This window comes from Sphaeramia orbicularis, chromosome 14 (genome assembly GCF_902148855.1).
Source record: "Sphaeramia orbicularis chromosome 14, fSphaOr1.1, whole genome shotgun sequence".
NCBI lineage: Eukaryota > Metazoa > Chordata > Actinopteri > Kurtiformes > Apogonidae > Sphaeramia > Sphaeramia orbicularis.
In genome coordinates, this window is record NC_043970.1 from 12,492,172 (window position 1) to 12,505,078 (window position 12,907).

At 32.1% G+C, this 12,907-nt stretch overlaps 1 protein-coding gene across 1 annotated transcript; it reads left to right on the plus strand.

The window, feature by feature from the left end:
* Positions 1 to 3,440: 3,440 nt before the first annotated feature.
* Positions 3,441 to 11,428, plus strand: cytl1 (cytokine like 1). The gene is made up of 4 exons (XM_030154764.1): positions 3,441 to 3,641; positions 5,308 to 5,352; positions 8,482 to 8,628; positions 11,189 to 11,428. Exons 1-4 carry the CDS (start codon positions 3,489 to 3,491, stop codon positions 11,234 to 11,236), a joined length of 393 nt encoding a protein of 130 aa, XP_030010624.1. The 5' UTR covers positions 3,441 to 3,488; the 3' UTR covers positions 11,237 to 11,428.
* The last annotated feature ends 1,479 nt before the right edge of the window (positions 11,429 to 12,907 follow it).

A 12,907-nucleotide genomic window follows, 5' to 3' on the forward strand; every position in this document is an offset into this window, starting at 1 on the left:
CCATCTAGTGGATCAGAAAAGAGCTAATCTCCAATGGACATCTGCCAAACTAGTGTTTGTAGAGTCCAATTTAAGGTTTGTATCCGTTTACACCAGCAAAAATTTCTCTGTTGTGACTCTAGTGAAGCTCTCTGTTTGCAGTGCACACATTCATGTAGATGCTTTATGCTTTCAGACTGTTAAAATGCCTGGTTATTTGTTATAGTGTCTTCTGAAATACTGCTGCATTTACTCATACAAAACTTGTTTTATCACTACTTATATATGTTTGTTTATAAATTCTAAACTTGCCTGCAATCAAGCACCACATGAACTTTGCTAGATGATGCGCTGAAGGTCATTATTTTTCTTCCCTTTCCAATTTCAGTTCTTTTATCTCGTAATCAAAACTGTTTGCCACAGTGTCAGCTCTCATTACCAGATAACGATAGAAAGTGATAACAATCGACAACAACAGCACTTCAGCGCTAGTACAGGACAAAAAAAAAAAAAAAAGCCCGGATATCCTCTATTTTCAGGTCAAATAATAATTATTTGGCCCTGTTTTTAAAAGAAGAGGTTTTAGTTGGACTTTTTATTTGGGTCACCAAGTATAGAACTGGATTCCAAAGTAACTGGAAGCATGGTTTTGATAGTAGGGTACTGGATTATTATTGCAAGTAAGTATAGTTATCATATTGGGTTTAGAAAGAAAAGCAAGAAATTGTTCATTCTGTTTGTTTTATTGTTAAGAGCAAAAAACAAACAAACAAACAAACAAAAAAAAACTGAGACGGTTATGAAAAGTGTTAAACTTGTTCTCAAGAACATGGACAAAACTAAGATAATCCAGTTTTATGCTAATTTAACATTGGTCTTAATGTCCTGTAACTTCTGTCCTGTAATTTCATATGAAATAAATATTGCACTTCAGTTTTTTCATTTATTGTCTCCTGTCAATAATGTCTTACTTGTTTTAATGTGAACTACAGGAAGAATAGGTGTTACTGTCATAACTAATTCTGATCTAAAGTAAATAAATAATATGATGCATGTAACAGATTAAAAAATATATCTTTTATCAAATGTGTCTCTCAGTGAAATGACTGTTTATTAGGTGATGCAGAAATTACATTATAAATGGTCAGAAATGCTCCTTTATGTTAATATTTTTCTTTTTTAAAAAAGAGACAAATGATAACAACCCTTTACACAATATTACTATAAATTCTAAGAAGTGAATTATGAAAAAATAAATGTCCAGGGCCATTATTTTCTTCATCTATAATAGATTAAATGTGTGAACTAGCCATTTTGATAAATCACAATTTCATTTTATGCATACATATGTAAATATGATGGGTACACTACCAGTCAAAAGGTTGGACTCTCCTTCTCATTTAAATGACATGAGATGGACCACAGATGACCAACTAGTGCTCAGCATCACTGGGAACTGATTCAAGACTGTTGGAAAACATTTCAGGTGACTACCTCATGAAGCTCATCAACAGAATGACAAGAATGTGTAAAACAGTAATAAAAGCAAAATGTGGCTATTCTGAAGAATCTAAAATATACAACATGCTTCGAGTTATGTCACACTTTCCTTATCTATATAATTCCATATGTGTTCATTCATAGTTTTGATCCCTTCAGTGACAATCTACAATCTAAACCACAGGTGCTAAACATGCGGCCTGGGGGCCAAATCTGGCCCACCAAAGGGTCCAGTTTGGCCCCTGGGATGTTTTTGCTAAGTGCAAAACTTCCACAGTCTTGAATTGAATTAAGCAAAAAAAAAAAAAAAAAGCTTTAATTAAGGAAAAAATCTTGAATTAAGCCGAAATAAAAATCTTCAATTAAGTAAAAAAAAAAATTCAATAATTCAATTAAGTTATATATATATATATATATATATGTATATATATATATATATATATATATATATATATATATATATATATATATATATATGTGTGTGTGTGTGTGTGTGTGTGTGTGTGTGTGTGTGTGTATATATATATATATATATATATATATATTTATATATATGTATATATGTATGTATGTATCTTCAATTAAGCCAAAAAATCTTCAATTAAGTAAAAAAATCTTCAATTAAGCCAAAAAAAATCTCAAATTTTGCAAAAAATCTTCAATTAAGCCAAAAAATCTTCAATTAAGTAAAAAAAAATCTTCAATTAAGCCAAAAAAAAAATAAAAAAAATCTTCAATTAAATAAAAAAAAAACAAAAATCTTCAATTAAGCCAAAAAAATCTCAAATTTAGCAAAAAATCTTAAATTAAGCCAAAAAATCTATCTACAATTGAGTAAAAAAAATCTTGAAATACGCAAAAAAAAAAAAAATTCAATTAAGCAAAAAAAATCTTCAGCTGAGTAAAAAAAAATCTTGAAATAAGCCAAAAAAAAAAAAAAAAATCTTCAATAAGTAAAAATGTCTTGAATTAAGCCAAAAAAATCTAGAATTAACAACTAAATTTTCTGTTTCTTTGTTATATTGCAAAAAATACCATTAAATTATGAAAATATTTACATTTACAAACTATCCTGAAACAGTGAAATGCGAATAACCTAAACAAATATGAACAACGTGAAATGTCTAAAGAAAATTAAGCACAATTTTAATGATTTTTCTGCCTGTTGCTGAGTGTTCAGTGTCTTTGTAGATCTGATCCATAATGCACATGCAGAAATGATAAGCTGAAGAATAATATTGTTAAAATTGCACTAAATTTTCTTATGTTTTTTAATTTAAATTTCAGTTTTTTTTTTTTTTTTTTTTTTTTTTTTGATAGTTTATAAAAGTAAGTATTTTTATAATTTAATGGGGGGGGGGAGGTGGTTTACACTAAAACAAAGACAAAAATTTGGAGTTATCATTATTTATAGGTTATTATGTTATTATTTTACTGGTCTGGCCCACTTCAGATCAAATTTAGCTGAATATGACCCCTGAACTAAAATGAGTTTGACACCCCTGATCTAAACAGTCATGAAAACAAAGAAGAAAAAACAACAAAACAGGTGTGGCCAAACTTTTGACTGGTAGTGTATATTATATTATTTATTATATAATATATACATGATGCATGTATTATTTATGTATATATGTTTAAAACAAGTTCAATAGTCATTTAAAGTCATTTATTCCAAGTTAATAGGCTGTGGTTTTGTCCAGTCTTCACTGAACCAAACAGACTTTAATACTAGAAGAAAAGCTTAAAAATATAACTATCAGAACATTTATCAAATCATCATTCCTCCTAACAAAAGGCTTTTAAATTGCAAAAATTTGTCATCACTAATCAAAGTCATTGTGTCTGGAGTCTCCACATACATCTGTCATCTGTTATTCTTTGAGCGGTTGTATGATAATTACGTTGGAAAACAAAGACGCTGTGTTCAGATCTGTCTGCATACGTGGCTGCAGCGGCCACACAAACAAACAGAGCTGAGTCAGTGCAGTAGTAGGTGTCACTGAGTCATGGCTTCATTTTACCACCTGTTGCTTGTTACGTCTCTGCTGCCGCTGGTGCTGAGTTACCCGTTCATCCCACAAACATGCTACACCAAGGTCCTGAACATGGCACGGGAGCTCACCCAGTGGGCGTCATACCTAAAGAGGGACCCTGAAACTGTAAGTCTGTACCTGCATTCACATCCACAGGCTGTTTTGTTATGAAAAGGCTAGATTTGACATTTATGTCTGTGTTTTGTGTTCATTCTTATACAGTTGATTGGCCTTATTTTATTTACAGCATTGTTTTGTGATATTCATACTCATTTTGTTTAACCCATAGAGACCCAAACATCCACTGGTAACCAGAAGTATCTACTGATCTAAACTCAATAATACCTATTGATCCAGTTTGTAAAGATTTTTTTCAAGGATTTTATTGATGAATAATGTAACAAAAGAGAAAACAATCTCCTTTCAATGCATGGTCTTTGAGCTACATGATATGGACAAAAACATTATATACATACAGGGTGGGAAGCAAAATTTACAATGAACATTTAGTTGTTTTTTCTCAGCAGGCACTACGTCAATTGTTTTGAAACCAAACATATATTGATGTCATAATCATACCTAACACTATTATCCATACCTTTTCAGAAACTTTTGCCCATATGAGTAATCAGGAAAGCAAACGTTAAAGAGTGTGTGATTTGCTGAATGCACTCGTCACACCAAAGGAGATTTCAAAAATAGTTGGAGTGTCCATAAAGACTGTTTATAATGTAAAGAAGAGAATGACTATGAGCAAAACTATTAGGAGAAAGTCTGGAAGATACTATTAAAGAAGAATGGGAGAAGTTGTCACCCGAATATTTGAGGAACACTTGCGCAAGTTTCAGGAAGCGTGTGAAGGCAGTTATTGAGAAAGAAGGAGGACACATAGAATAAAAACATTTTCTATTATGTACATTTTCTTGTGGCAAATAAATTCTCATGACTTTCAATAAACTAATTGGTCATACACTGTCTTTCAATCCCTGCCTCAAAATATTGTAAATTTTGCTTCCCCACCCTGTATATATATATATATATATATATATATATATATATATATATATATATATATATATATTTTTTTTTTTTTTTTTAAATCATTCAATATAAATAATTATTATGATAGAAGTAAAATCATTATTTTTTTGAGTTTAATGGATGATTTTTGGTCAAGATTGAATTTCTAACCCATAAAGACTCAAACATCTACCATCGACCCAAATCATCTACTTATCTAAACTGTTTAAATACCTGTTGATCCACTAATCCTATCAATCCATGTAAATAATTGGTGTAAAATGCAGTTGTTAATTATTTCATCTTCTACAATATTGATTCACCAAAACCCATGGAATTTGGTCAGTGACAGTGGATGGAGACACTTGACTTATGTTCACTTAATGATATATTTTCCTGAAAAAGTCCCTCTTTTCTTCACTTTCCTCTGTTTTTGATATAATAACCCTCAACTCTAATCTGAGCTTCTACGAACATCTACATGATCAGTGAATTGAATAGAGAAAAATACCAGATTTTTACTGAAACAATGAAAAACACAGAGGTTAATATTAGAATAAATGGTGATAAATCACTTCACAAAGGTTAAATTTAGAAGGAAAAATCATGTGGGAACTTCCACAAAAGTAGCTCTGGGTCTTTGTGGGTCAATTACAACAAATGTTGATTATCAAACCAATTTTTAATATCAGAAATATTAAAAGAAATTTGGTAATTTCCCCTGAGATTAATAAAGCATTCTAATTTTGAGTATATTCTCTTTTTCATACAGAGTTACTGCATGGCCCACATGCCTGAGCTCTATCTTGATGTCCATGTAAGTATGATTAAAAACTACTACACAAATTCCAATTATATTACCAAGAATAGGGATCGACCTTCATTAGGGAGATCATTATAATATTTATTACCAAGGAGTATTGGTTTTGTTTTGGTTTGTTTCTTTGTTTGTTAACAATTTAGCCGCAAAACTAGTGGTTGAATTCATACCAAACTGGGTTTATAGACTACCCATGACTCAGAATAGATCTGATTACATTTTGGGAAAAGTATGTCAAAGTTCAAATTTTTTTATGAATTTTTTTTTAACATTTTTCAAATTTTCCAATCTTGTGCCAGTACCTTTTATTGTAAATTCACAATCTGATGATGATATATCCTGAAGTGGTTAAATTCACTGATACATATGAACATCAAGCCTAATGCAGAATAAACATATGTCATTTCCCACTACAGAACCAACAGCACTGGATGAAATCACTGTCCATGCTCAAAAAATCCAGGTGTGGAGGAAAACAACTTTAAGTGACATTCTACTTAAATCCATTCATATGCATTAAAGTAGTCGGTCAGAATCTCAGGCTTGATGTTTATCCATTTAGTTTGCACTGTTTGCAAAAATGAATCCCAGTCTTTTAATTGTAGAGAGAAAAAAAATCTGGATCTACTAATCTGCTCTTCTGCTTATTAAATATTGGTCTTAATGTCCTGTAACACATATTTTTGTGATACTAACCAGCATATGAACTAAATATGCGCTTACGTTTTTTTCATTTATTGTCTTTTCTCAATAATGTCTTGCTTGTTTTAGTGTGGAAGAATAGGTGTTACTGCGGTAATAATTAATGGGGTTCCAAAGTAAATAAGTTAATAAACATGATGCATGCAACGGTTTAAAAAAGTTCTTATTTATCAAATGTGTCTCTCATTGAAATTTCTGGTCTATTTATCAGGTCAGGGGTGTCAAACTCATATTAGTTCAGGGGCTACATACAGCCCAAAATGACCTGAAGTGGGCCGGAGCAGTAAAATAATAACAGAAGAATATATAAATAATATCAATTCCAAAATTTGTATGTCTAACTTCTATGTTTTAGAGTGGAAAAAAAGTAAAATTATATGATCAAAATGTTTTACATCTACAAACTGTTCTTTAAAGAAATGTGGAAAATATGAACAACCATGAACAAAATGAAATTAAGAAAAAAAAAGTGGAATTTTAACAATTCATGTCATTATTTTGCCTCAGCTTCTCATTTTCACATGTTCATTACAACGTACAGATCCCAGTGGATCTACAAATACACAAAACATATAATAACAGACAGAATATTCACTGAATATACACTGAATTCTCGTAAGACATTGTTCTTATTTGTTCTGGTTATTCACATTTTTTGTAAAAGGCTAGTCTGTAAATGTAAAAGTTTTTGTGTAATTTTACTTTTGTTGATTTATTTTTGTACAATAAAAAAAGGAGAAAATTTTGTTTTTTTCATTATTTATAGTTTATTATACTTGTATTTTACTGGTCTGACCCATTTTAGATCAAATTGACCTAAAATTATTTAAACATCCTTGATTGTTAATATCTTCAGTGTAATTGTTGCATTTCACTAATTCATTCCAGGGGCCAGATTGGACCCTTTGGTGGGCCGGATTTGGTCATGTTTGACACTTGTGTATTAGGTGATGCAGAAATTACAGTATAAATGGTCAGAAATGCTCATTTATGTAAATATTTGTCTTTTTATAAATAACAAAAACCATAAAAACCTTTTACACAATATTTCTGTAATTCTAAAAAGTGAACTTGTGCAAAAGCAAATGTTCAGGGCTATTATTTTCCTCATTTATAACAGATTAAATGTGTGAACTAGCTTTAAGTGGCATTCTGCTTAAATTCATTCATATGCTTTTATCATGTTCACACCTAGTTGGTCATAATTTCAGGGTCGATGTTTGCCCGCACATTTTTGCACCATTTGCAGAATGAATCCCAGGCTGTTAATTGTAGAGAGCTGAGTTTTGAGGGAACACATGATCACTGGTGATGTTCTCCAATCTGGTGAAAATTCCAGTTTTCATCTTTGCATCACTTTGGACTGGACCAAATTGTTTTTCCAGGTGTTGAAACCATCTGAATTTTGATTACCTCTTATTATAGAACTCAAAGGCTGGTATGATAGGCTGCTAAAGGCTGTATGTTGACTTAGCTCGAAATCAGATTTAGAATTAATGTCCCTCATTTCAGTAAAATCAGGTCTTTTTTTTTTCCAATTAGCAAAATCATTGTTAACAAGTGACACAGTAAAAATGTGAAGAACAGATCTTATGGTCACTTTATCCCTATTTTTTGAATGTGTCACTGCATTCAATTTTCATGTAACTCCTTTAATATGATGTGTGTCAGCTCGTGGGATGTATTTGTGAAATACAAAAATGACACAGAAGATATTAACAATTAATGATGTCATAATCATTTTACTTCAGGTTCCACATACAGACCAATATGATCTCAAGTAAAATACTGTCATAATAACCTATAAATAATGACAACTCCAAATTCTTCTCTTTGTATTACTGTAAAAAGGTAAAATTATATGAAAATATTTACATTTCCAAACTATCCTTCCACAAAAAATATAAATAACCTGAAAAAATATGAACAACCTGAAATGTTTTAAGAGAAGTGTAATTTTATAAATATTCTGCCTGTTATTAAATGTTATGTATTTGTAGATCCACTGTGATCTGTAAGTTGTAATGCACATGTGTAAATGATAAACTGATGTATAAAATTGTTAAAATTGCACTTATTTTTTCTAAGGAGTTTGTGGTTCATGTTTTTCACATCCTTTTTTAAAGGGTAGTTTGTAGATGTAAACATTTTCATGATGTAAATTTACTGTTTTCACTGTTATTTTTAATGGTCCGGTCCATTTGAGATCATATTGGTCTGAATGTGGACCCCGATGTACCTTGAAGGTGATCAAACTAACATTTCAGTGCTTCAGACTCACTGTAGAATGTGAACTTTTAACTGTTGTTTATCGTTCACATTTTGTTTTGGAAGCTCCTGCCCAACATTTTTGTACTGTGACTGAAAACCTCAGCGGCTGTAAATCACGTATACGCCGACACTAATTGCTGCTCATGCTGTCAGAACGCGTGTGTGATGTACAAGATGAGGACCTACATCTCCCTGGTGGAAGGCATGCGACAACGCCGCTGCTCTTACACCCGAGACGTGAGGAAGATGGGCGTCACTCTGAGACAGCTCTTCATCATCATGTCAGAGAAATGCCATGGGGTAAGACAAGACAAATGGGCCAAATACACCTAATAGAATAAACCTCCCATTGGAGTGTTAAGATGTATCTTTTGTGCTGTAAAGCAGTTAAAAAGAATTAAATCTGGGACTCAAAGTGGGTTCAGTATTAAACACAATAGAGATCTGTCTTTTATCACAGGAGCTGAACTGCACCACAGTAACTTCTGTTACAGATCTATGGATATGCAAATGAATATGGTCAAACTAAACTGATGAGTTCGAATGGATATTAACATTTTTAACTTAGACTTCAAGCAATAAATGTGTTTTTACTCACCATACTGACTATGTATTTCCAATAGTGGGTCTGTTTTGACATCCCCATGGAAAAACAGACCCATTATTCTGCAACACTGGAACCTTTAGTAGAGGGAACCATGAAAAAGAGAATAAAACACGTATCTGTTCAAGTTAAATTCACATCATACTGTGTTCTCGTTAAACAAACTATGTTGTGAGTTGAATACACTAATCCCACAACCTACACTACTAGACGGATGGACGGATGGATGGAATGAGATAGATAGATAGATAGATAGATAGATAGATAGATAGATAGATAGATAGATAGATAGATAGATAGATAGATAGATAGATAGATAGATAGATAGATAGATAGATAGATAGATAGATAGATCATTTATTAGTAATAGTAGTATTTAGTAGTAGTAGTAGTAGTAGTAGTGATGATAGTAGTTGTGGTAGTAGTAATAGTCATAGTAGTCATTGTAGTAGTAGTAGTAGTAGTAGTAGTAGCAGTAATGGCAGTAGTAGTAGCAGAAGTAGTAATAGTAATAGTAGTAGTTGTGGTAGTAGTTGTAATTGTAGTAGTAGTAGTAGTAGTAGTAGTAGTAGTAGTAGTAGTAGTAGTAGTAGTAGTTGTGGTGTTAGTAGTAGTAGTGATAGAAATAGTAGTAGTTGTGGTAGTAGTTGTAATTGTAGTAGTAGTAGTAGTAGTAGTAGTAGTAGTAATAGTAGTAGTAGTAATAGCAGTAGTAGTAGCAGAAGTGGTAATAATAATAGTAGTAGTTTTGGTAGTAGTAGTAGTAGAAGTAGTAATAGTAATAGTAGTAGTTGTGGTAGTAGTAGTAGTGATAGAAATAGTAGTAGTTGTGGTAGTAGTTGTAATTGTAGTAGTAGTAGTAGTAGTAGTAGTAGTAGTAGTAGTAGTAGTAGTAGTAGTAGTAGTAGTAGTAGTAGTAGTAGTAGTAGTCATAGTAGTCATACTAGCAGAAGTAGTTGTGGTAATAGTAGCAGTAGTGATAGAAATAGTAGTAGTTGTTGTAGTAGTTGTAATTGTAGTAATAGTAGTAGTAGTAGTAGTAGTCATAGTAGCGGTTGTAGTTGTGGTAGTATTAGTAATAGTAGAAGTAGTAATTGTAACAGTAGTAGTAATAGTAGTAGTAGTAGTAGTATAGTTATATAGTATTAGCCATGCATGGTACTTCTTGATATCTGACAGAAATTGGAGCGTTGTATTTATCTGAGACACTGTGTATGTTCCAGTGAAAAGTATGACTTCCACAGGGGACACAGGTCCTCTGCTGTCCAATGTCCTTTTCCTTTGAGTCATACTGACACGTCTACAGACATCTACATCATACAGATGGAAATGAGCTTTTCTGCTAACTCTGGTGCATACATCTTGTTCGTTGCAACTAATGCCAATACACACTGTCCTGTAACTAAATAAATAAATACAAGTAAATACAAAGGTTGATTATAAAATAAACACTGTCAGGGACTGATCAGGTTTGTTTTCCATTTTTTACGTACTTTTACATGTTTGCACAAAATACAGATACCTGACAAATCTACTTAACAGTAGTATTAGCACAAGAGTAATGAAGTATTAGTACTTGAAAAGGTATACTGTTGAACTTTACATCACAGTTAACATTTATTCAGATTTTTTCAGTGTTGCAAATGCCCGAACTCTGAGTTGTTGTTTTTTTTTTAAATTAAACTGTTGTAGTTTGGTCTGTCTGTGTTATCAGATTGAACATTACTATAAAAAATAAATGGTATGGTTCCATATGTGTCAACAGAAGCAGGTTCAGGTCTGATCCACATTTGTTTGGGCTCTCCTGTAATAAACCCTGATGAGATGAGTTGCTGTTTAGTGGGTCAGTCAGGGGGTCGTTTTACAGGATAATCCAGAGTTTATGATGCAGATTATGAAACACACTTTGTACATATTTGTCTCTGTTCACCTGGACTGTGGAGTCTAGTCTGGGTCTGTGGGGGGTTTCCTATAACACACTGTCATGACCTGACTGTACAGACCAGGCCACAGTGTCTGAACCACTGCAGTTAATTCACTCATTATGCTCACTTTATTAATTGCTTCGGCGATAAACAACAGTCTCTACTCAGCAGTTATTAAGGTTAATATTAGACTGGAAAGACAATAAATGGAGGTAAGTGTGTCATGAGGGAACGTGGTTGTTTTCATGTATTTATTTGTGAAAGAGGAAACTGAAGCTGAACTTGAAACACAAATCCTCTATTGTTGATTTTGTTTGACTTTTTTTTGCAGGACTTGGTGTTCACAATTTATGACTGTGAAGCCCTGGAGAGACCCTAATCTGGATCAGAAAAGAACAACATTACTGACAGAGAGAAAGAAAGAGAGGAGACGGCGGAAGAATCTAGATCATTCTATTAAACTAAATTTTCATCATGTGGTCTTGGCTGTGACATGTTTTGCTACCACTTTATCTGTACCCTGGACTCTGATTTTCTATATGAAACTATATTAAAATGCTTTATTTCTGGTGTTGGTTGTTTGAAATGGGGTGTACATTAGCTGCATTCACACTGAAGGTAAAAATGGTCCAAATCTGATTTTTTTTTAAACTCATATGCAGCTCAGATCTTTTCAGTGTAAACAGCATAAATCACATGGAATCTGGTGTTTTCAATTCTGATCCAGGTCACTTCCAAATGTGGCACTGAATCAGATACAGATCAGCTTTTTTGCAAAAACAAAACAAAACAAAACAAAACAAAAAAAACCAAAATCTGAACAATCAGAATTCGTCACTGCAAAAAATGATTTCTAAGAAAGTAAAAAAAAAAAAAAAAAAAAAAAAGCCTTATTATCTGTCTGAACATCTGTCTTATTTTTCATCTAAATAAGGAAAAAGCTTGCCAAAAAATGTTAACGTAAGAAAATAGATAGATAGATAGATAGATAGATAGATAGATAGATAGATAGATAGATAGATAGATAGATAGATAGATAGATAGATAGATAGATAGATAGATAGATAGATAGATAGATAGATAGATAGATAGATAGATAGTTATCTTTTTCTTAAGATTTTCCAGCTAATATCAAGGTTTATTTCTTGTACTAAACACTGCTTGCTAAAATTCTATATTTTTTTTGTTTTTAGGCACATTATGTGTTTTTTTAGTTGATAGACTTTTTTGCTGGTTTTAACAATTCTAGCCAAGAATTTTTTTTCTTACCCCATTGGCAGAATTTGTTTCCTCAATATTAGCCAATTTGATCATATTTAGGAATATTAGGCTTATTTCTTGCAGGGCATTTTTTGCAGTAATGTGACTTCTGCTCCAGATTTGTCACAGGTCTGTCACTCATGTGCTATAAAGAACTTCAAATGAAACATATACATAAAGACAGGAGTAAAATTACTTCAGAACATCATATTAACCCATACAGACCCAGAGCTACTTTGATGGCAGTTCCCAAATGAATTTTCTCCATATGTAACATTAATTATTAACTGATCTATCACCATTTATGATAATATTATATTCTGTTTTTTGAGTTTTTCTGGTGAAAATCAGATATTTTCCTACATTTAAGTCACTGATCATGCAGACGTTCATTAAAGCTCAGATTGAAGTTGAGGATTATTATATCAACAACAAAAAAACTGAAGAAAAAGTGACTTTTTCAGAAAACATATCAATAACTGAACATAAAACAAGTGTCTACAATGGCTGTCATTGAAAAAACTCCATGGCTTTTACTGGTGAATCAATGTTGTAGAAGATGACGGTGTTTCCACGTTTACTACAGAGCCTCTGAACGTCCAAATGGGTCATATCTGATGACCATGAAAAGATGAATAACTGTATTTTACACCAATTATTTACATGTTTTGAAATGGATTAGTGCATCAACAGGTATTAAATATTTTATACCAGTAGATGGTTTTAGTTGACAGTGGATGTTTGGCTCTTTATGGGTTAAAGTTCACTGACAGGGACAATTGAACTGCAC